The 24,904-nt window shown below is 37.5% G+C and overlaps 1 protein-coding gene across 1 annotated transcript in view; it reads right to left on the bottom strand.

The window, feature by feature from the left end:
• LOC108303546 (sarcolemma associated protein) overlaps positions 1-24,904 on the bottom strand; it is a 171,425-nt gene that overhangs the window by 95,218 nt on the left and 51,303 nt on the right. Inside the window, exon 3 of the mRNA XM_017527466.2 lies at positions 7,811-7,958. Coding sequence (XP_017382955.1) covers positions 7,811-7,958 — 148 coding nt within the window. The remainder of the gene's footprint in view (positions 1-7,810; positions 7,959-24,904) is intronic.

The raw sequence follows: 24,904 nt of genomic DNA on the forward strand, positions 1-24,904 counted from the left end.
AAAGAAAAGGAAGCGAGAGAATGCATAGGTAAAGAGGACAGCTGGAGAAAATAGAATGTAAAGAACCTACATTGCAAGGTCCTTTGGGTGCCAGGGACTTGAAAGGAGTTTGAGATCAGACCAGCCAACATGGTGAAACCCCAACTCTACTAAAAATACAAAAATTAGCTGGGCGTGGTGACGCATGCCTGCAATCCCAGCTACTTGGGAGGCCAAGGCAGGAGAATGACTTCGACCTGGGAAGCAGAGGTTGTAGTGAGCCAAGATCACCCCACTACACTCTAGACTGAGAGACAGAGCAAGACTCTGTCAAAAAAAAAAAAAAAGAATAATATACTGGAGGCAGTGGGTTGGCAGAGTATGATGACCAGTATGATGTATTTTACTGGAGTAAGCAGAACTACCGTAGAGTAGCAACAGGAAAAAACAGGAAATAACAAGAAAAGGAGGTAAATGGGTAAGGAAGACACAGGATTCAGAAAATACACCAAGATTCTGAGCTAGAGGGTTTGGGAAAATGATGGAGCAATAAAAGAAGTTGGGAAGTCAGCAAAATAGTTTGAAGGAGAATTAAGATTTGTACAGAGTATTTGTAAGGCAAGAGCAGAACATTCAAGTGGGAATAACCAGAAGTAGCTGAAAACACAGGTATAGAATTAGTAGGAATGGATTAATAGCAGATAAAGCTAGAAGGGAAACTTGGGATTTAGGGACCAGGGAAGGCATATAAAACAGTTGCTGCTAGAAGCATAACTGGGCAGGGTTCTTAAATCTGAATCACAGGCCCCTTACCTAGCTAGCAATGTTCCTTTTTAGGACTAAAGGGTAGAACTCAAGCATCTGCAGTTTTATAAAGCTCTGCAGATAATTCCAATGAATAGCCTGGGTTGAGAATCCATTTTTAAAATGAACAAAAGAAGACTGCCATGCCATCAGGAAGATTCCCTTAGTTAATCCGATAATTTTGGCACAGTCTGTGCTGAATCAACTTTGTGATTTTCCCTAGGAGCTGGCAAAGTGAAGTTGGTGAGAGTACCTTTGAAATGGCCAGTAATGAGTTCCAAAGGACAGGTAAAGGAGCCTAGGGCTAAAGCTACTGAGAAAGAGGGACAAATTTAATGCAAACAAAGACTATACAAATGGTTACCAAGAGCTTAGTAATAACAGTAGTATCTGGTCTTGAACTGAGCACCTTATATATAAGCTTTCAATGTTGACATTGAACATTGTGACACATTGTAAACATTCAACATTGTACCATAATCCTTTGAAGTAGTTAGTAGGATCATGATTCCCATTTTATAGAATGAAAAAATTAAAGACAGGTTAAGGAGGGGTAGTAGGTAACAAACAAGATGGTTGCTGATTCCCAATTCTCATGTTGAGCCTCTGCAAATTAGGAGGAAGTTTGTAAATATCTTGAGATAAGGTGGTAGAAACACTTTGGTAAAATGATGGATGGTCCAGGCATGGTGGCTCATGCTTGTAATCCCAGTACTTTGGGAGGCTGGGGCGGACGGATCACCTTCGGTCAGGAGTTCAAGACCAGCCTGGCCAACATGGGGAAACCCCGTCTCTCCTAAAAATACAAAAATTAGCCAGGTGTAGTGGTGTGCACCTATAATCCCAGCTACTCAGAAGGTTGATGCAGGAGAATTGTTTGAACCCGGGAGGTGAAGGTTGCAGTGAGCAGAGATTGTATCATTGCACTACCAGCTTGGGAAACATGAACAAAACTCTGTCTCAAAGCAAAAAAAAAATGATGGATGAAGATTCATGGGACATTTTAAAATTTACTCAACCAGTATGTTCCAGGTTGTATGTGGAGATTCTACAATGAAGACAGACACACTTCCTACTCTTTCACAGCTTACAGTTTAGTGAGGGAGGTAAACACATAAAAGGGATGAATGCAGGGTACAACAGGGGCATGGAGTGGGCACCTCGTCCAACCCTGAGGATCAAGAAAGGTTTCTAGGCACGGGAAACAGCATGTGCAAGGGCCTGAACGCCAGGTCTGTTATGGGGTATAAAAGTAACTCAGTGCAGTTGGAGCACAAAGCCAAAGGAAGATACACCATTGACTTGTTCTTAATAGGTCCTTTGTTCACAGGGGCTTAACTAAGGAAAAGATATTGGTGACGAAGACCTGAAGTTATAGGCAGACTGAATTTACATATGTTCACAGAACTAACTGGCCCCAAGCTTTGCAACAGAGGATTACTGTAATGATGTGTGACCCAGAAAACTCATTGTTTGAGCAGTTTGTGGATCCAGAAAAAGAGGAGTGGCCAGTGGTTAGGTTGCTAAACCTTGGCTTTCTCACTTCTTTCCTTCCTTTCTTTCAAAAAATCTATTAGAATGTCAGCTCTTTGTTTACAATCATATTTTATAAATATAGAGCAGCTTATGTGTATATGCCGACCACTGAGTTTTCTCTTTGAAGCCATATACAAGGAAAGACAAACATCAAAATCAGATTGTTGGTGGGGTCCAATGACTCAAGCCTTTAATCCCACCACTTTGGGAGGCTGAGGCAGGAGGATCACTTGAGGCCAGGAGTTCAAGACCAGCCTGGGTAACACGGTGAGGCCCCACCTTTGTAAGTTAAAAAAGATTTAAAAAGCAGATCGTTTTAAATTGCTAAGAATATAAGCGACACTAATATGAACTACGTTCAGTGGCATTAGGCTCATGTTACCTTTTTAACAAAATCCTGATACACAAACACAGTATCTTACATATTTCTTTTTTCTGAAATTTTTTACATATATACAAATTAGTTTATATAAATACATAAACTAACAAAAAATCCTACATACTGGGTGATTTTTTAATTACAGTTCTAGTAACCTTTCCCTTTTAATTTGGCTCCCTTTTCTCCTCTATTCCTTCCTCCATCCCACCCACATTCCTGGATGACTCACATTAAAGACCTAGATATAATATATTTCTAATATATATATATTTATAGGGATTGGTGAGACTATTTTAAATAATGAAATTATTTAAAACAATTGATTCTATTTTTACTCAACAATATATCTTATAGAAATCCCTGCAATTCACATAATTCTAATTTATTCTTTTGAATACCTACAAAATGGGGAGTTTTAAAATTATGCTTCCATTGTTTTTAGTATGATACACACTGATGCCAAAAAACATCCTTTCATAAATCCTCACAAACTATTTATCATTCACATGTATACAAATATACTTTATAAATATATTCAAAAGCAGTATATAGGCCGGGCGTGGTGGCTCATGCCTGTAATCCCAGCACTTTGGGAGGCCAAAGTGGGCGGATCACCAGAGGTCAGAAGTTTGAGACCAGCCTGACCAATATGGTGAAATCCCAGCTCTACTAATAATACAAAAATTAGCTGGGCATGGTGGCAGGCACCTATAGTCCCAGCTACTAGGGAGGCTGAGACAGGAGAATTGCTTGAACCTGGGAGGCGGAGGCTGCCACGAGCCAAGATGGTGCCACTATACTCCAGCCTGGGAGACAACGCAAGACTCCATCTCAAAAAAAAAANATACAAATCCTTCCATAATTTGCTTCAGATAAGGTTTAAAATTTATCTTTGTTTATATATGCAAATCTAGTCCACATATTTCCACAGCTGTATAGTATTTTGTTATTTCTATTTTATTTAACATTTTTATTTTACTTAGTTTTCTTTTCATCCTGTTTATTTAGAGTTTTTACTAGGGGTAACTCCTAAATTTGAACAACTGCCTTTTCAACATCTCTGGTTATTCGGTGACACAACTATGGTTTCCTACTTTACATGGTCTTCCTACATTAGTTTGTGGATTATGTTGACAGATTGCCTGATGATATTGAATCATCTTGGCATTTCTGGAATAAACCCTACTTTGTTGTTTATTCTAGTTTTATTTCTGAATTTAATTTACTAATATTCTTGTTGGTTTTTTGAGACAATGGCACAATCAGGGCTCACTGCAGCCTCAACTTCCTGGGTTCAAGTGAAGTGATCCTTCCACCTCAGCCTCTGGAGTAGATGAGACAAGTGCATGCCACCATGCCCACAGCTAATTTAAAAAAAATTGGGTGGCAGGTTGGGGGTAGAGATAGGGTCTCCCTATATTGCCCAGGCTGGTTTGAACTCCTGGGCTCAAGGGGTCCTTCCACTTCAGCCTCCCAAAGCGCTGGAATTACAGGTGTGAGCCACTATGTCTGACCTAATAGCATTTTTTTTTTTTTTTTTTTTAAAGACAAGGTCTGGTTCTGTTGCTTAGGCTAGAATGCAGTGGTGTGGTCATGGCTCACTACAACCTCTGCCTCCCAGGCTCAAGCCATCCTCTAACCCCAGTCTCCCGAACAGCTGGGACTACAGGTGTGTGCCACTATACCCAGCTGATTCTTGCATTTTTGGTAGAGGTGGGGTTTCACCATGTTGCCCAGGCTGGATTCAACCTACTGGGCTCAAGCAATCTGTCCGCCTCAGATTCCCAAAGTGTTAGGATTATAGGTATAAGCCACTGTGTCAAGTCCTGGTCTAGTATCTTAATTGAAATTTTTCATTTATTGGTATAAATAAAATTAATTATAGTTTTCTTTTTGTATCTATATACTTATCAGATTTTCACATTAATGATATAACAGGTTCTTTAAAGGATTCTAAGAGCTTTCCAGCTTTATGTTTGGAATTACTTAAATAACATAGGGTTTATCTGCTTTTTAAAATAAGATCAAATTCATCTGTAAATCCCTCTGTTTCTGGTTTCTTTTCAATGGTGAATCTTTAATAACTTTTTAGTCTCTTTTTAAAAAAAATTGATTATTCAAATTTTTCTACTTCTTGGGATAATTGTGCTAGGAAAACATCAATTTACTCTATTTTTTTCTTTTCTCTTTGCCATAGGTAGCTATATAAGATTCTCTTAGAATTCTTTTAGTATATCCTATATTTGTGTTTTATTTCTCCTTTCTCATTTCTCATCTTGCATATTTTTGCTAGTATTTTCAACTTAATGCATCATGATTTATTAATTACCTTGTTCACAGTTTGTTTTCTTTTATTAAAAAAAGAGCCAGCATCTGGGTTTGTTTATCCCTTGTAAAAATTTTTGTAACTGTTTCATTAATTTCTGCTTTTTATTTTTCCTCTTCAGCTTCTCTTATTTATTCTTTTTCTAATTTCTTCTGATTAGTGTCAGATTTCTTAATTGTCTTTCTTCTTTAACACAAATGTAATTTAAGATTATTTTTATCTACTTACTGTATTTTGGCATAAAAGTCTCCTCTCTTTACAATATAGTGTGAAATTTCCCTTTTGATATTTCTTCTTTGATCCAACGGTTTTCTAGCAGTGTTGCATAATTTCAGGAGAATTCTCCAAGTAATACAAAAGCTTACCAAAGCACTGTTTAGCATAGAACAAAAATCTGTATTTTTTTTCTGGTATATCCTTAAACAGGTAATACTCAACTGGTCACACAGCTGTATCCCGAGAGCCCATGCTTAACAGCAATCAACTTTTTTAAGCCAGTAAGTAGCAAAAGAAACAACATTTTAAATGATGGAAGTCTTTTTAAATCTAATCTCCTTAATGTTGACATAAAAGATAGGTAAAATTTCACAGAAGACTGTAAAATTCTAATGTTACTAAAATAAGATTATACTAAGAGCCCTGAAATCTCAGGGTCATCTTATTAGGTTTCTATATACAGCATTTTCTAAAGAGTATTCCTCACAGATAGATGGGAAAGAAGAGTGGAAAGGAGTTTGGAAAGAGTTGCATTCAATAATGGCCACCTCCTTGGAAATCTTCATAAATGTTAGCATATTAAAGGCTCTAAGAAGTCCTACTTATCTTAACTAAGTATTCTTTAAATGTATTTTTCATTACCTCATCCTTTTTATCAATCAACACCTAATAATTCTCTTTGGGAAATGCAAACCAAAAGACAAACATTCCTTGGAGATAAAGATAATGTAATCAAATTCTCTTCTTCTCTACGGGTTAATGAGCTCAGTTTACTGTTTGCTAAATGACTTGGAGGTGTGATATGGTAACAACAGATATGAGTGTCTATTGTAGTTGTCCCCAGTATAGTACCATAAAAGTTGAATTCTCTTAGTAAGGAGCATCAATATTTTGCACTAAAATACAAATCTTTCTTTTTTACTTTACAATTGTAAATGGAAATTCCTAAGATGTTGGCTCTACCCAAATTCAAATATCAAAACCTAACTTTCTGGCCAGGGTGGCTCATGCCTGTAATCCCAGCACTTTGGGAGGCCAAGGCAGGCAGGCAGATCATGAAGTCAGGAGATCAAAACCATCCTGGCTAAGATGGTGAAACCTCGTTTCTACTAAAAATACAAAAAATTAGCTGGGCATGGTGGTGCACACCTGTAGTCCCAACTACTCAGGAGGCTGAGTCAGGAGAATCACTTGAACCCAGGAGGTGGAGGTTGCGGTGAGCCAAGGTTGCACCACTACACTCCAGCCTGGGCAACACAGCAAGACTCCATCTCAAAAAACAAAAACCAAAAAAAAAACCCTGACTTTCTGAGGAGGCAAAAAAAAAAAAAAAATTAAAAATTATACTGCTGTTGCAATGGCACTGAAAGTACATGCATAAATATGCACATGAACACACACACACCAGCATCATCAGCGTTATCATCATCATCACCACCATCACCACTTTTACTATGCAAAATGTCAGAGTCTGGTGACTCTAACCAGTATCACCGGATCAGAGTATGCTTAGGCAAATAAAAGGAGAAACTTGCCAAATGGTTGCACTGTCCAAATTAAACTAATAAAATGGAACTAAAGACGTATGGTTTCTATCCATTTAGTTTTATGATTTAGCTATACAATTTAGTGGTCATAAATAGACAGTGAATTAGGTAGAGGCAGGAAGCTTCTGAATTGTAAAAACAAAGATCAATTAACATTTATTTAGCTAAAGAACATTCAGGTTTCAAAAATTGTGAGACATTAAATTTTATTTTATACTTGTGATAGCTGCTATTAGCTGCCTACCTCTACTGCCTTTCCATCTTCTTTCTTGCTAAGAGAACTCTAATTTTGTTTGGGGTAACAATACACACACAATCTGAGGGAATAAATAAAAATTGATTTATGTCAATCATAGATCTTGTTCCCCTTCACTATCTTAAGTAACTTTACCAGACTTCCTTGTAGCTGCAGTTAACTATGTATGTGACCTACCCATGTGGCCAGTGAGACCTGAAGAGAAATCTGCTGGTTGGAATCTGCAAAAGATTGTTCTTTCAACATAAAAGATAGCTACACAAGAAGGTCTTTTTGTCCCTGCCTCATCCTTCTTGCCTAGGATACTAGTGTGAGGAAAATGATGCCTGGGGCTTGCAGCCATCATCTTATGACCATGAAGCAACAAGTAAAAGCATGAGAAACTGAGATAGTAAGACCCTGGGTCCCTGATGATAGCACTGAGTCAGCTAAACAAATGAACCTATCTGCCTCCAGATCTCTCATTAAGTCTCATTATCAATAACAAATATCCTGTGGTTTACGCTTGTCCAGATTGGGTATGTTGTCATTGCAGCCAATTGCTTCCTAACTGTGATGAAGAATATAAATTACTAATTAACACTTCAGAATTTAAAATTTTAGAAGAGCAATAGGGAAAGTATAAGACTTTTAACTTTTCACTGCATATCGTGCTGTATTTAAATTGCTTTCATAAGCATGTAATGTTTTGTAACATCAATTAACAGAATAAAATGTTAAATAGCCTTTAAAAGATAAGTAATAAAAAAAGTGATCCATACCCGTACCTTTCCGTGTATTCTCTGTCACGTCTACCCCAAACTGGATAATGTCACCGGAAAGAATTTCACATGGTGGGCTTTCTTCGGAGCCTCGACTCAATCTCTGGCTATTTATAAAAGTACCATTACTACTTTTAGTGTCTTGAAGATAAAACTGCAACAACAACAAAAAAAGGCCAAATATTAATAGTAATAATTCGAAATGTATTTTTTTAAAAAGTGCTTTCAGCTTTGCCAACTACTGCAGGTGAATTTTTCCCCTATTAATTCAAACCACTCATTTTGGCTAAGGTACTCCTTTAACATGTATGAAATTAGAATCCTAAAACTAGGTGATTTAAAATTCAGCTATGCAAAGTGGTATAACCTCTTTGAAAAAGAGTTTCTCAGGTCCTCAAAATGTTAAACATAAAGTTAGTATACGACTCAGCAATTGCACTCCTACGTATATATCCAAGAGAACTAAAAACATATGTCCCCACAAAAACTTCTACACAAATATTAGCATTATTTGTAACAGCCAAAAAGGGAAAATAATCCAACTGTCCATCAACTGATGGACGAATAAACAAATGTGGAAGATATTTATATAACTGAATATTATTTGGCAATAAAGTGATGGTTACCCATCACTTGGGTAACCCTCCCTCTTTAAAAATGGAAAGGATGGCAGGAGGCACTGGAAGCCTACCTATTTATCACTTAAAAATCCTTTAAAAATGTCAGCCTAAGGAAGAAAAGTAAGACACCTAATACACTATATATCAAAATATACTTTTACCATTAGGCCCTCACTTAATATTAAAGCTATGATAAAGCTATCAGTACTTTAGGCCAAGTGTGGTGGCTCATGCCTGTAATCCCAGCACTTTGGGGGGGCCAAGGCGGGTGGATCACTTGAGGTCAGGGGTTCAAGACCAGACTGGCCAACTTGGTGGAGCATGGTGGTGCGCGCCTATAAACCCAGTTACCTGGGAGGCTTAGGCAGAAGAATCGCTTGAACCCAGGAGGTGGAGGTTGCAGTGAGCCGAGATCGTGCCCCTGCACTCCAGCTGGACTACAGATTGAGACTCTGTCTCAAAAGCAAACAAAAAAAGATATTACTACTTTCATTTATAAATGAGAAAAGTGAGATGCAGGCAGATTAAGTATCTTTCTAAAAGTCATAGAACTGGGGAACAGAGAGGCAAGGGTTCAAATAAGAAAATTAAAAGGGCCATTTTTTTCCTCATTACTTCACACCAACCTTTATGTTTCATTTATCCTTCAACCCTCCCACAGCTCTCTTCCAAAATAATTTACAACTAAAGACTAAGATGCAATTTGCAGAAAAATGTTCAAATGACATTTCATTTCAAATTCTTAGCTGACAATTTAAAGGCCACCAGGCTGTCTATAAATTACTTATTCTCTGCTTATAATTCAGAATAGATCAACTGTTACTTTGATTAGCAGTTTGTATATTTAATTACAGACCATTAAGAAAATTATGTTGATATTTTAAATACATTTGAAACTTACAAGACTTAACATTTCATCCAGGGAGATAAGGACAAACAATACTTTCAAGTAGGAATATTTACCCTCAAAATTTTTTCTACATTGGAATTTTTTTTTTTTTTTTTAATAAAGACAGGGTTTCACCATGTTGGTCAGGCTGGTCTTGAACTCCCGACCTTATGTGATCTGCCCACCTTGGTCTCCAAAGTGCTTGGATTACAGGCGTGAGCCACCACGCCCGGCCTCTACATTGGAATTTAATGTTACATTGTATAAGAGTTTTTTTTTTTCCAATAAATATATTCTTGGGAAATGCGGTAATATCTGGATTCTGGTCTGGTTATTTTCAGTAATATATGTCTGAGCAAGTTAAATAAGGGGATTATATAATATTTATAGTAGTTTTCAATACATTTGCGGGTTACTAAGTCAATTTAGTGAGACACAACTAGCATTTTTAAAAAAACATAAAATGGAACAGAATAAAGAATACATGAAATAAGGTTCAGTACTGTTTACCAACACTTTGTTAAAAAGCAAAAAGAAATATGTATGTATACACAATATATATGTATGTATCAGTAACTCATGTTTGTAGCTCTTATGTAACTCTAAAATGACAACATATTTTCAAATTTAAAAGATTTTACATCAAGGCCCAGACACAGTGGCTCATGCTGTCATCTCAGCACTTCAGGAGGCCAAGGCAGGAGAATCACTTGAGCCCAGGAGTTCAAGACCAGCCTGGGCAGCAAAGTGAGACCCCCATCCCCACAAAAGTTACAAAGAATCAGCTGGGCATGGTGATACAGGCCTGTAGTCCCAGCTACTCAGGAGGCTGAGCTGGGAGAATAGCTTGAATTCTGGGAGGTCGAGGTTGCCGTGAGCCATCATCACACTACTATGCTCCAGCCTGGGCGACAGCATGAACCCGTCTCAAAAAAAATTTTTTTTCTTACATCAATATTAACCCAGGTTCTTTTCATTTTGACATGTCTATATTACTGTCCAAAGCATACCATAGTACCTTTGGCCTCCGTTTAGCTTGAACATATAATTTACATCAGTTGCTCATTCTGCTTTCAACCTCCTAATGGCTTTCAAACACTTTAAAATAAAATCCAAAGTCCTTACTATTGTAGACCTACAGGATTTCATCCTGGTTCCCTCACAATTTAATTACCCCCATTCTTTTCCTTCTGCATCCTTTACAGTCACACTAACTTTTCCATTTATACCCCCGACCCTCTGTACTTGTATACAGCTACAGCATGTTAGTTTAGTTCTCTACGAAAACATTTTCATTTATATAATTTAACCTTTTGCCCTTGGTTGTTTTTAAAGATTGATATAAAAAACTAATGATTCTGTTCCTGCTATAAAACAATTTACCATTATTTAGTCTACATTATGTATAGAAGCTATAGAGCTATTCTATTTACCATCAGGTTAGGTTTCTAAAGGTATAAAAACGTTAAACTGGGCCAGGCATGGCAGCTCATGCCTGTAATCCCAGAAGTTTGGGAGGTCAAAATTGGTGGATGACCTGAGGTCAGGAGTTTGAGACTAGCCTGGCCAACGTGGTGGAACCCCATCTCTACTAAAAATACAAAAAATTAGCTGGGTATGGTGATGTGTGCTTGTTATCCCAGCTACTTGGGGTGGGAGGCTGAGACAGGAGAATCGTTTGAATCCAGGAGGCAGAGGTTGCAGTGAGCTGAGATGGTACCACTGCACTCCAGCCTGGGCGACAGAGACTCTGTCTCTAAATAAATACATAAATAAATAAATGTTAAACTGTTTGCAAGAGCCTAGAAAGGGACTATGCCTATAGTCCCTGGGTACATTTCCAGCAAATAGATATTTTACTTGATCCTTTGTCAAATTCAAACCAGATACATCCTCTCCTCTATGCTGATAAACCTTCTTCTATCAGGCTTTTATTCTGGCCCCTTAAAAGAAGTAAGTTTTGACCACATTAAAAAATATATATAAAGAATCTGTTGAAGCCTTAACTACCTTTCTTTCCCAGTAGCCTAAGGAACATCCTAGCAGCTCTAGTGTTTGCATTAGCCACCAGACATTCATTTTGATGTTGAACAGTTGAGTAAGGAGCTCTGAATTTAAAAACCCTGTGTGGCTTGTGGGGAAAGTTCGACAGAAGCACTTTCATTGTTTTAAGGTTTTAATTATTTGATCACCTCCTTGCTTTCCCTGAATAAACTTTAAGTCCCCAACAATCAGGCATTGATGGTTACCCCTATCTCATCAGTCACTTTTCCTTGTCTCTTGCTGATTATCTTCAATGACACAAGAAAAGCATTTTACAGGTTGCGCAATTTGCTCTTTGGTCTTCAGAAAGTTCCTGCTGTAGATGAATTCATTCCACAAATACATGCATTTTGCATCACTTTCAACTTTGCTACAATCTGTAAATATTTTCATTTCCACTATAATGATACAGTGATTTTTTAAAACTATTTCTACATTGATAGGTTTTGCAATATCCAAACACAAACAGATTAATAGCACATTTGAACTAAAGCTTCAGAACAAAGCACAAATACAGTAAACACACCACAAGCCAGGGGTTACAAACTCTAAGTCCACACAGGAGAGTTTTTAAGACATGAATGTAGAATGGATTCAAGGTAGATGACAAATACTGCAACAAAGATTTTTAATCTCCCTGAATCACCACCTAAAATCAGAGTGACTAAGACAACAAAACCAAAATCCCATGGGCAACATTTGCAACAAAAGTAGGTTACACAGTAGCCACACCAACCCCAAAATAAGACTGGGGAAGACCACCAAGAGCCACAAGACCTGCATGGAATCAGCATCTGTGCAGAAGGATACATCAGGAAACAAAGGGGGCATTTGGGGGACTTGAGACAACACCAAAAGAGCTATTAGGTATTCACTGGACAGTATAGAGGCCAATTGAAGGAGAGAAGCTGGAAATGGGAATGGTTTGGCTTAGTCCAATAACAACTGAGTGCAGGGTAAGCTCCTGGAACAGTCTGAGCCATACATATTTTTAAAACCAACCTACCAACCAAAGCTACCTTCCAGCATAGGGCTCCAAACTGAGGGAAAGCTGCTGGGAGCGGAACCAAAATTGAGCGGAACAGGGACAATAGAGACAAGGAAAGAAAGGTTCAGATAAAAGTGGCAAAGGGGAAAGGAAGCCATCATATTTTTAAACATTTTACAAAAACAACAGAAGAGGGAGCTCTGTGAATTAGAAAAGTTATCCTGAACCATGATCCCTTTTTAAAGTTCGGGAAAACTAATTTCATATAAAAATTAGCAACAGAAACGTATCAAGGTCACATCCAGTTATTTTAAGGAAAAAGGGAATAAGGAGCAGAATAATATCTTCACAGATAATGAAAAACAGTCCTTTGGAACAGATCAAAACTGTAAATTTCTATTTCAAAACAAGCTAAAAGACATAAAAATTCAAGACATGAAAGAGCAAAATAAATCACAATTATGCAACTCAAGAAAAGATAAAATAACTCAAAATAGAAGTAAAAGAAAAAATTCATTTTAGAAATGAATACAAATTAGGAGGATCACAAGAGTGACTAAATATAACAAATAATGCCTTAAAGTAAATCAAAGGTAAAAAGGGTAAATCTTTTTTTAACTGTAAAGAATGAAGAAAGTGGCATCAGCAAAATGCCAGAGTAGGCAGCTCCAAGCTTGTCTCCCCACAGAAACACTGAAAACAAGCAGAAACTATCAGAACGAAGCTTGTTAAAACTCTGGAAAACAGTCAAAGCTTTACAGCAACCAAGTAAACACTGAATCAAGAAAAAGGCAACTAAAATATAGTAGGAAAGCTTTGTGGCATTACTTACCCTAGTCCCATCCCCCTCTCCAGAACAAAATAAGTAATCAGTCTGAATTCCCAGCGTGGGGCAACCTGGTACCTGGTTCCAGAGGCAGCAGAGCAGACCTTAATCACAAATTATTTCGTCTAATTTTCACCTGTCTGGGGGCTATATGAAGGATGGTGCAAAGCTTTCAACTTTGTTTGGCCTAACTTAGAAACCATCCAAGCTGGAAAAGTGACCGGCATTGCTTCCTAAGTGGGATTTACCCCAAGTGGTTCAACTTTAAAAATGTATTTTATATCATAAAAGTATTTAAATGGCCCACATTTGTAGAAAAGGGAAAAAAAACACAATAATCTCAATGCAGAAAAGGCATTTGCTGAAATATAACATCTGTTCATGGTAAAAGCACTCAGAAAGCTAAGATTAGAAGGGAACTTCCTCAACATGATAAAGGGCATTTATAAAAAACCCACAGCTAACATGATACTCAATAGTAAAAGACTGAAAGTATTCCCCTTCAGATCAAGAACAAGACAAGGATGCCGACTTTCACCACTGCTATTGAACAGTGTACTAGAAGTTTCTTGTCTAGGGACAAGAAAAAGAAAAAAAAAAAAGGCATTAAAATGGGAGATAAAGAAGTAAACTATGTTTATTCACAGGTGACATGATCCTATATATAGAAAATCCCATAGAATCCACAAGAAAACTGAGTTTGTAAACAAATCCAGCAAATTCACAGTTTACAAGATTAACACACAAAAAACAATGTTTCTATATACCAGCAATGAATAATCCAAAAAGGAAATTAAGAAGGCAATTCCATTTCCATCTAGAAGAATACCTATGAAAAAATTTAACCGAGGATGCAAAAATTTTACATTTAAAAATTGTAAAATATTGCTGAAAGATATTAAAGACAGTCTAAATAAATATAAAGATGTCCCCATGTTCAGGGATTGGAAGACTTAATACATGAAGGTATCAGTATCATCCAAAACAATCCACAGATCCAGCAAAATCCCTATCAAAATTCCAATGACTACCTTTTCTGCGGAAATGGAAAAGTCAACCCTAAAATTCATATGGAAATTGTAAGGGACCTTGAGTAGGCAAAATAATCTTGAGAAAGAAGAACAAAGTTGGAAGATGCATATTTCCTGAATTCAAAACTTACTACAGAGCTACAGTAATCAAAACACTGTGGTACTGGCAAATGGACAGATATAAAGACCTAGGGAATAGAATCTAGAGTCCAGAAATAAATCCAAACATCTACAGCCTAGTGAACTTCAAAGCCCATTCAATGAAGAAAGAATCGTCTCTTCAATAAATGATGCTGGGACAACTGGACAGACACAAGCAAAAGAATAAAATTGGACCCCTGCCTCATACCATACAAAAAAATGAACTCAAAATAAATCAAAGAGTTAAATATAAAAGCTAAAACCATAAAATTATTTTCAGTCATTATTTCTTTGACTTTTTTTTCTGTCCCTTTCTCTCTCTCCTTCTAGGATTACCACAATGCATATGTTAGTAAGCTTGATGTCTTCTCATAAGTCTAGGGTATGTTCATTTCTCTTCAAATTTTCTCTCTGCTCCTCAGACACAGTAATTTCAATTGCCTTGTCTTCAAGTTTATTCTTTCTTTCTTCTGCCTGTTCAAATCTGCCATTGAACTTTCTACTGAACTATATTTTTAATAATTTTCATCTCTCTACATGATTCCCATTCATACATTGTTCTTCTGATTTCCTTTAGATCTTTGACCATGATTTCCTTCAGCTCTTTGGGTATATTTAAGATAAAGTTTTTGCCTGGTAAGTCCAATGTCTGCACTTTCTCAAGGATGGTTTCTGTCCATTTTCCCCCCCAGTAACAGGCCATGCTTTTTCTTCTTTTTTTGTATGCTTTTTAATTTTTTGGATATTTTGAATATTGTAATGTGGTAACTGGAAATCAGGCTCCCTTCTCTCTTGAGGACTGCTATTGTTACTTGATGAGGGTGGCACTCAGCCATTTGTTTATTTTCCAATGTATTCTTTGCAAGGATTATACTCCTTGCCATATTCAGTAACTGAAGTCTCTGTTATTTCTGCAGTCATCCAGTGACCTAACACAGATTTCCCTAAATGCCTGGATCCAATAAGAAAAGGAGTTCAAGGGAATGTTCTGTCTCTTTAAATCTTAAATGGCTAATGCCAAGTAAGTCACTTCAGCTTGTGGGAGTTGAAACAGCTGGCACCTTAGCAATTAAAAATAGCAATCATAATACACAATCCCAATTTTTAAAGGTCCCAAATGCCCACCCAGGGACCACAAGTCACATCAGGAACACAGGCAACCACCATCTGGCTGCTACAGGATTAAGAGATGGGAGACAGTAGCTACTACGCCAAACACCAAAACAATGAAATTCTTTGAAACTTACCAGCCTCTTTCCTCATCAAGTACTCCCTTGAATGCTGCAAATGTTCTACTAGACTCCAGAGTTCCAAAATAGTTGCTTCGGACAGTTCATGCCAGCTCAATAGTTCTTTCGGTGAAGGAATCAATTCAGAGATTTCTACTCTACTTTTTTCCGTGGCATCAGACTAAGACACTGAGGCTCAGGAATATTAAGCAGAGTGCCATGGCCTCGCAGCTATCACAGATTTAACACTGTTATTCCTACAAAATTTCCACGCTGCTTTTCTTCCCTACTTAAACTAAACACTCTCTGGTCTTTGATTACAAACTTACAAAATTCCATTTCATTTATGAAGACTTCCTGAAGCAATTAGAATACATAGAGCCAATTTCAATTCTACCTCCATCATTAAGGCAATCATTTAGTCTGTAACATTTAGTTGGCACCCATCTTGGAGAGACTGCACATCCATAAAATCATATGGAGAGCAACCCTAAACTGAGAATAAATTAAGAGAGTGTGAATTAAGTACCAAAATCCTGAGAGGCTGGTGGGAAACACAGTTAGGCATAATCAGTTGCTAAGGAAGCATTTATGAGTGAGGGTGGTAATCAGAATGAAAAGGCAAGGAGAAAGAGGAGGAGGAGGAGGAGGAGGAGGAACAGGTATTGCAGCAAATTTATATATAGCTAAGGCCCCCAGAGGGTAACAAAAACTAAATAAAGGAACAAGTGGGAAATGCAAGATACAGCTGTAAAGAGAGGGCCTTTGGCATTGGACTAAGAAGTTGTGATTTCTTAAGACAGAAGGCACTACTGACAGAGTTGATGAAAACATTGTTACAGGGAGATTAATCCAACAGCTCTGATGATCTAGCAGCTGTGTGTAGGATGAACAGCAGTGGGAGTCACTAGAAATAAGGAGACCCACGATTTGTTCACTTTTGCCACCAACAATTTAGTTGCTTCTTAGAGTATACAAACTTAGTTTTTATATGCATGTTCAACATTAATTAATTTATTTATATAAGCTTTCTGGCTTCCTGACTAACAAAGCATCACACATTTCAGAGGCTGGATTTTTTTTACTTGTACCACTGAAGGAGGAAATAAGAAGCTTTATTCATATTCTATAGGAAAATATATAGAGAAGTGGTTAAATGTTTTCACCAAAGTGAAATCTCATGTGTAAACTAGAATGAAACTTGCCAACATATTAACCGAAGGTTTTAAATGATGTTAATTTGCCAACATTTTTTTCCTCCTAGTGATAGTCTAGATATGTTCATTGTATAATAAATCTTTCTTTTGGGGCCAGCTCACAAGGAAAAGTGGAGACAGAAAAACTATTTCTATGTGGGAACTGAGATAAGTCTCTATATGGGAACTTAGATAAGATTATGAAAGAAGTAGGGAAGGTGGGAAAGATAAATTTTTAAAAGTGTAATCAAAATAGTATAAAGCATATAAAACACAGCTAGAATTATATCTTTCTTCAGACAATCCTTCACTGAGAATTCAGGACAAAGTAAATTAGATTTCTGAATCTCAGAAAGACACAAACAGATCATCAGAATATTACAGTTCTGAGAGATGGGGGGTTACTGAAAGCCTACACTAAATTTTAATTTGGCAGTGATTAACCTATTTCCCAAACCCCCAAAACTGATGGGCTGACAAGAAAATTCTGATTTTTTTTTCCTCTTGGGGTGTGTTAATCACAGCAAAAAAAAAACAAAGCAGCTGAGTTGAGGCTCCTATTTAACTGATACTAAAGAACAGATAGTGATCTCAAACTCAATCTTTTAGGGACCAAAATGTCTCTAATTATCTCAAAACATAACAAAATTATTAATACCAATATTTAAAATACATATTTTATCCAAATGTCATGCATTTTAACATATTAGGAATAAAACAAGAGGATATTATGATATTTTAAATATGCAACACTCACTACACTTTTTAGGTCATGATTTTCCTCACAAAATGTTAAACCATCCTGAGGTCAGCAGAAACAACAACAAAATAATTGCACCACCATTCTTTTATTTCTGTTAAAAACCCTCACACAGACTAGGCACGCTGACTCACACCTGTAATCCCAGTGGTTTGAGAGGTGGAGGTGAAGCATCGCTTGAGCCAGGGAGTTAAAGACCAGCCTGAGCAACATGGTAAGACCTTGTCTTTACAAAAAATCCAAAAACTGCCTGGGTGTGGTGGTGTGTACCTGTGGTCCCATCTACCTAGGGGCCTGAGGCAGGAGGATCACCTGAGCCCAGGAGTTTGAGGCTGCACTGAGCTATGATGCACCACTGCACTCCAAACTTGTGACAGAGTGAGACCCTGTCTCAAAACAACAACGACAACAAAAACACCTTCCTTGTAGAATAACAGCCTTGTTTGCCACAAAAGGAAATAATTGTGATCACATTTGTGGGAAATAAAGAACAAGGTCACTATGTTTAAAACCTTATAAACTGTTTAATAATGTATACAATGGGCTCCATCTAAGGAGAGTTGATATTGATCTATACAGTCATTAAAAGGAAGGAGAGAAACTAAAAGAAAAAAATTTCCATTAAAGACTGGTAAAATTGGAAAATCATAGGAATATGGAATCTTATGGCAGGGGGGACCTGCCCACACATAAAGAATTTATTTATCTGGAAAACAAATTCAGTGGAAATGTTAAAAGACACAAATAGTACACCTGCCCAAAAAAGAACATTCATAGCTTTTTTAAATGCTTTAAATTTATAAGGTAATGAAAATAATAATGATGGCCTTTTCATTCTTTAGGCACAATCATTCAAGTTGGCATATAACTTTGTTTAAAACATCTTAGCCTTTACTCATATTTCTTCATTTTTAGTGATAGCTAATTCTTTGAGAGATTTATCTCCTCAAAGCTTTGACAATTTAGACATCCACAGGTAAGTTCTTTAAAAATTAAAATAATTCTACTTTGAAAGACAAAGCAAACAAAGTTTCTGGGAACCATAAGTGAATAAATGAAAATAGTAACAATGCAATTTATGAAACAGTCATTTTATCTGAGATGGGAAATGATTATCTGGAAGAAGGAAAATAAACCTCTTACATGAGTTTAGTACAGAGTTTCCCATTTATCTGCTGCCACATGATTCAGATGTTCAAACAATAGTCTGCTTCCAATACCTCTCACGATATCCAGCACTTTTCAGAATGAGTAACGCTCCCAATTAAGAATCACTAATTCTTTTAAAATTTTGAACTGAAATATAGTAATAGAAAGTATCACATTCAAATTCTACCTCTTTTATGACTTAAACATAAAGCCCTAGATATTTTTCCCTAGAAAGTTTTCGGAGCCAAAGTTTATGAAGTTTCTTTTAAAGCATTGCTGATTTCTTTCATTACCATCAAAGGTAACATCACTTATATCCAGAATTCAGGTATACAGAAGTTTTAACAACAGAAAGCAAGGCCAAAGAATTATTCTACAGTGACAAAAGGGTACCACATAATTTACAATAATCACTGCTAGTTTTTCAGTGCTTAACATGGGCTTGGATAAACTACTCTGCATGCATTTTTTCACTTAATTTATTTAACCACCTTATGAGGCAGATGCTATATTATCCCTACACTTCAGGTAAAAAAAATCAGGACTATGGCCGGATGCAGTGGCTCATGCCTGTAATCCCAACACTTTGGGAGGCAGAGGCAGGCAATCACCTCAGGTCGGGAGTTTGAGACCGGCCTGATCAACATGAAAAAACCCAGACTCTACTGAAAATGCAAAATTAGCCAGGTGTGGTGGCACATGCCTGTAATCCCAGCTACTCGGGAGGCTGAGGCAGGATAATCACTTGAACCCAGGAGGTGGAGGTTGCAGTAAGCCAAGGCCGTGCCACTGCACTCCAGCTTGGGCCATAAGAGTGAAACTCTGTCTCCAAAAAAAAAAAAAAAAAAAAAGAAAAAGAAACAGAAATCAGGACTAAAAGAGTAACTTGCCAAAAGGTCTCCTAAGCTAGTAAACTTTTGATCTCAACCATGGCAATTTTATATCCACTATCTTTACTATTTCTCCACACCTCCTATAAAACAGGAATAATTTTGTTCATTTTATAAAAATCAGTAAGTTTAGGCTGACAAACCAAGTGACCCATCTATAGTCACAATGATAAAAATAGCAAAACAGCAATCAGACCTTAAGATACCAAATTATCAGGAAAGGTAAGCTTTTTAAAATTTCTTTCAGAAATTCATTCACTACCTGCTACCACCTATTTGAAACAAAATCGTAATAAATTGGGTTTTCCAGTTTCTGTGTCCATGACAGAGTAGAAGGGAAGTAGCTTTTGCTTATGATAGGGACTATGCTAGGTACTTTACATATCTACCTCATCTAAACTTCAGAACACTATGAAATAAGCAGCAACCCATATCAACAGAGTGAGGAGTTAAAACATAAGTCCAAAGATAATACAGAAAGAATAGCAAACAAGGCTTTTTAGACTCCTCATGAATATGGCAAATTCTTTGAAGATTGGGATATCCCCAGCCCTAAATAAAATGCCTTCTGAGCAGAAACCAAATGAATATTTTAAATAAATATTACGTGATTGTAACATCTACAACCTAGACTCATCTCATCATTTATCCATCATTTCCTGACTATCTCTTAACAGAAATTATGTTAGCAGCCACTAATAATATAATGGACTTGTGACCATGAGAAATCACTTACAGTAAGTTCATAATAATGGTAATAATACTATCAGTAATAATAACACCTCAGGACATCTAATGTGTCACCAATTCCTATGATTTCTAATTCAGTAAAATCTCTCAATTCCATAATGCCTTTCCCTTCAATTACAATTCCTCTTACTCAGGACCCTAACCATTGCCAAGATAATTACACACCATACACCCTCCGTACTGATGCTAGACTTATTTCCTAAAACACAAACCTGATCACATTGTTTCACTTCAGGACTGTTGACACTCTGTTGCCTTCAAAATCAAGCCCAAGAGCTGTGACTTTCAAAGTCTTTTAAAATGACCCTAATCACCCTATCTAACCTAATCTTCCTCTTTTCCTCAAAGTACTATCCATTCACCCTTGCTTAACTACTAGCAGTCCCCTGTACAAGCCTCAGGCCTCTGTGTCTTTCCTTATGCTGCTCTTGGACTTGAAAAGCCCTTGCTTTCACCCACCCATAATCTCCACATGTTAAAAGTCTCCTTTTCTTTCTGAAGTTCAGTTTAAACATCTTAACAAATAAGATTTCTTTCAGATAACATTTCTCACTAAATAAACACTTGCCCCCAACTAAATCAGAGACTCGGACTTTATTCCAAGTTAAGCAGCTAACTCTAAAACCTCTATTTCCAAACCACAGTTTGAGTAGCACTATATAATCTGATCTTTTCCATATAACATTCATTCCCCGTCAGTAAATTCCAAAAGGCACAAGTCACAAATGACTTTTCAAAATGTAGAAGCAATAAACGATATAATTCATACTCCAAAATGGAAGCTATTAAGTTTTAATTTAACATAAAATAGGCCTAACTGTATTACATGCAAATAACGGATGCTATATGGAGCAGAACATACATTAAAGGTTTAAATTTGGCTGGGTACAGTGGCTCATGCCTGTAATCCCAGGATTCTGGGAGACCAAGGTGGGTGGATCACTTGAGGCCAAGAGTTTGAGATCAACCTGGCCAACACGGAGAAACCCCATCTCTACTAAAAATACAAAAAATAGCTAGGCATGGTGGCACGCACCTGTAGTCCCAGCTGCTTGGGAGACTGAGGCAGGAGAATCGCTTGAACCTGGGAGGCAGAGGTTGCAGTGAGCTAAGATGATGTCACTGCACTCCAGACTGGGTGACAAAGCAAGACGTCGTCTCAAAAAAAACAAAAACAAAAACATTTAAACTCAAGCTCTATCACCTTCTAACTTACTGTGTGACCATGAGCAACCTACTAAGCCTCTTCGAGTCTCCCTTTATCTAAATCAAGGATAGCATCGGTACCTACCTTAGAATGTTGTAAAGGTTAAAGGATATAAAGCATTATCACAGTATTTGTACTAGTAACTACTAAACATTATTAAGCTCATAGAATACAGTATGTGTAAATACGCAATCACTTAGATTTTCTTCAGCTAGGGAACAGATTCAGGACTTTTCTTTATTGGTTAAGGTTCTTAAAAATAAGGTTCTTTGACAATTAATTACTTAAACAGCTGATAGAGATACAAAAAGGCTGGTGCAAGTGGCTCACACCTGTAACGCCAGCACTTTGGGACGCTGAGGTGGGAGGATTATCTGAGCCCAGGAGTTCAAGGCTAGCCTGGGCAAGATGGTGAGACCCTGTCTCTAATTTTTAAAAAAGGCAGATACAAATAGATCAGTAACAGCTGAACTCGAATATACATAGGTGTTAAACATATAATATTTTATGGTTATTATCAGAATATGGTGATAATAAATGGTTATCATAAATAACCATATTTATAATATTCATGATAATATTCATGTGTGATGTGGGCAATGGAGTACTACTGCACAGAAGGAAGTTGCTAAGCCTTTGTCTCACAGCATGGACTGAAAACCAATTATAACAAATACAAAACACTGTGACATGGATTAGGGCAGTGGTCCCTAATCCATAGTTAGTATTGGTATTGGTCTGTGACCTGTTAGGAAATGGGCCACACAACAGGAGGTGAGCAGAGGGTGAGTGAACATTACCACATGAGCTCTGCTTCCTGTTAGATCAGTGGCGGCATTAGATTCTCATAGAAGCACAAACCCTACTGTGAACGATGCATGTGAGGGATCTAACTCTGCACATATAATGCCTGATGACCTGAGGTGGAACAGGTTCATCCTGAAACCATCCCCTGCCTACCGTCCATGGAAAAATTGTTTTCCATGAAACCAGTCCCTGGTGCCAAAAAGGTTGGAGATCACTGGATTAGGGGATCCTGAAGTTTTGGGGGTTTTTTGAGACAGAGTTGCTCTGTCACCCACGTTGGAGTACAGTGGGTGATCACAGCTCACTGCAGCCTTAACCTCCTAAGCTCAAGAGATTCTCCCACCACAGCCTCCAGAGTAGCAGGGACTACAGGCATAAGCCACTACACCCAGCTAATTTTTTGTTTTATTTTTGTAGAGACAAGACCTCACTTTGTTGCCCAGACTGGTCTGGCCTCAAGTGATTCTCATGCTCCAGCCTCCCAAAGTCTTGGGATTACAGGTGTGAGCCATTGCACCCAGCCCTAAGTAAAGTTGTATCAAGAGGAAATTTCTAGTCAGCTCTCATGTATATGTAAGTATGCTTAGAATATATTATACAGACTAGGTTAACAATCTATAACTATTCAATTAACAGTGTGAACCAGTTTATTAATAAATTAAGCTAAATATATGTAGTAGATGTAATAATTCCATTTCTAAATCAGGGTCCTACTGTACTTCTGGCCCTAAGCAACAGGGCTGGAAACCCAGTCAAGCCACAGAATAATGCTCGGAGGGCTGGGCGCGGTGGCTCACACCTGTAATCTCAGGAATTTGGGAGGTTGAGTGGGCTCACTGCTTGAGTTCAGGAGTTTAAGACCAGCCTGGGTAACAAAGTGAGACCTTATCTCTACAAAAATATCAAAAAATGAGGCAGGAGGACCACTTGAGCCCAGGTGATTGAAGCTACAATGATCCATAATTGTGTCACTGAACTCCTGCCTAGGCGACAGAGATGGACGGATGAAAGGAAGACAGGCAGGCAATTGAAGGGCATCCTGGGATGGGTTCGACCCTAGAAAGAGGGGCTCGTGACTTGGAAAGTATGGCAGGGGGAGAAAAATAAGATAAAATAGGAAAAGAAAAAAATAATGCTTACAGAAGGTCATACATAACCCATTCTGTTCAAAACTCAAAATGCTGCTTGGGACACCCTTTAAGGATAAAGGTCTTCCCATTACGCCTTCCTATAGTATTTGAAACTTCACCTGACTCCAAAACTCTCAAGAGACTTAAAAGTTCAGGAAGATGGGCAACTAAAAAGCAGTTCAATATAAGCTTGACAAAGACTAAGACTAGTGATAATTAGCTCTGGCAAGAATGCAGAGAAAACAACATTTTCACATACATCATCTCTCAGTATCCATGGAGAGGACCGACATCAAATCCACGGATATTCAAGACCCTTTTATCAAATTATGTAGTAGTTGCATAACACCTACACACATCCGTCTATATACTTTAAATCATCTCTAGACTACTTAGAATATCTAATGCAAATACTACATAAATAGTTGTTATAATGTATTGTTTAGAGAATGACAAAAAGAAAATTCTGTACATTTTCAGTATAAATGCAACCATCCTTTCTTTCTCCAAATATTTTCTATCCAAAATTGGCTGAACCCAGGGATGTGTAACCCTTGGATACAGAAGGCCCACTGTCCTGGACATTAGAGTATAAACTGATATACTTTTTTGGAAAATGATTCAGCAATATCTATTAAAATTTTGAAAGCTTATACCTGCCTGGGTATGGTGGCTTGTAATCCCAGCATTTAGGGAGGATCTCTTGAGTCTAGGAGTTCGAGACCAGCCTAGTCAACATGGTAAAACACCACTCTACTAAAAATACAAAAATTAGCCGGGCATGGTAGTGAATGCCGGTAATCCCAGCTGCTCAGGAGGCTGAGGCAGGAGAATCACTTAAACCTGGGAGACATAGGTTGCAGTGAGCCAAGATCACATCACTGCACTTCAGCCTGGGCAACAGAGCAAGACTCCATCTCAAAAACAAACAAACAAACAAAAGAAACCATCCAAATTAGAAAGGAAGAAATAAAATTACCAGTTCGTAGATGATACGATCTTGTACGTAGAAAACCCTAAATGGTTCAGAAAAAAACTGTTAGAATAAATGAATTCAGCAAAGTAGTAAGATACAAAGACAATACAGGAAAATAAGTTGCATTTCTATACACAAAACAATGAACAATCCAAAAACGAAATTATAAAAATAATCCCATTTTCAGTAGCATCAAAAAGAATTAACTTAGAAGGTTGGGAAAGGGGTTAACAAAAAAAAAGTAAAAATTTAAAAAAAAATTAATGAGGCCGGTCACGGTGGCTCAAGCCTGTAATCCCAGCACTTTGGGAGGCCGGGGCGGGTGGATCACGAGGTCAAGAGATCGAGACCATCCTGGTCAACATGGTAAAACCCCGTCTCTACTAAAAATACAAAAAATTAGCTGGGCATGGTGGCGTGTGCCTGTAATCCCAGCTACTCAGGAGGCTGAGGTAGGAGAATTGCCTG

This window comes from Cebus imitator, unplaced genomic scaffold, assembly GCF_001604975.1.
Source record: "Cebus imitator isolate Cc_AM_T3 unplaced genomic scaffold, Cebus_imitator-1.0 Scaffold48, whole genome shotgun sequence".
NCBI lineage: Eukaryota > Metazoa > Chordata > Mammalia > Primates > Cebidae > Cebus > Cebus imitator.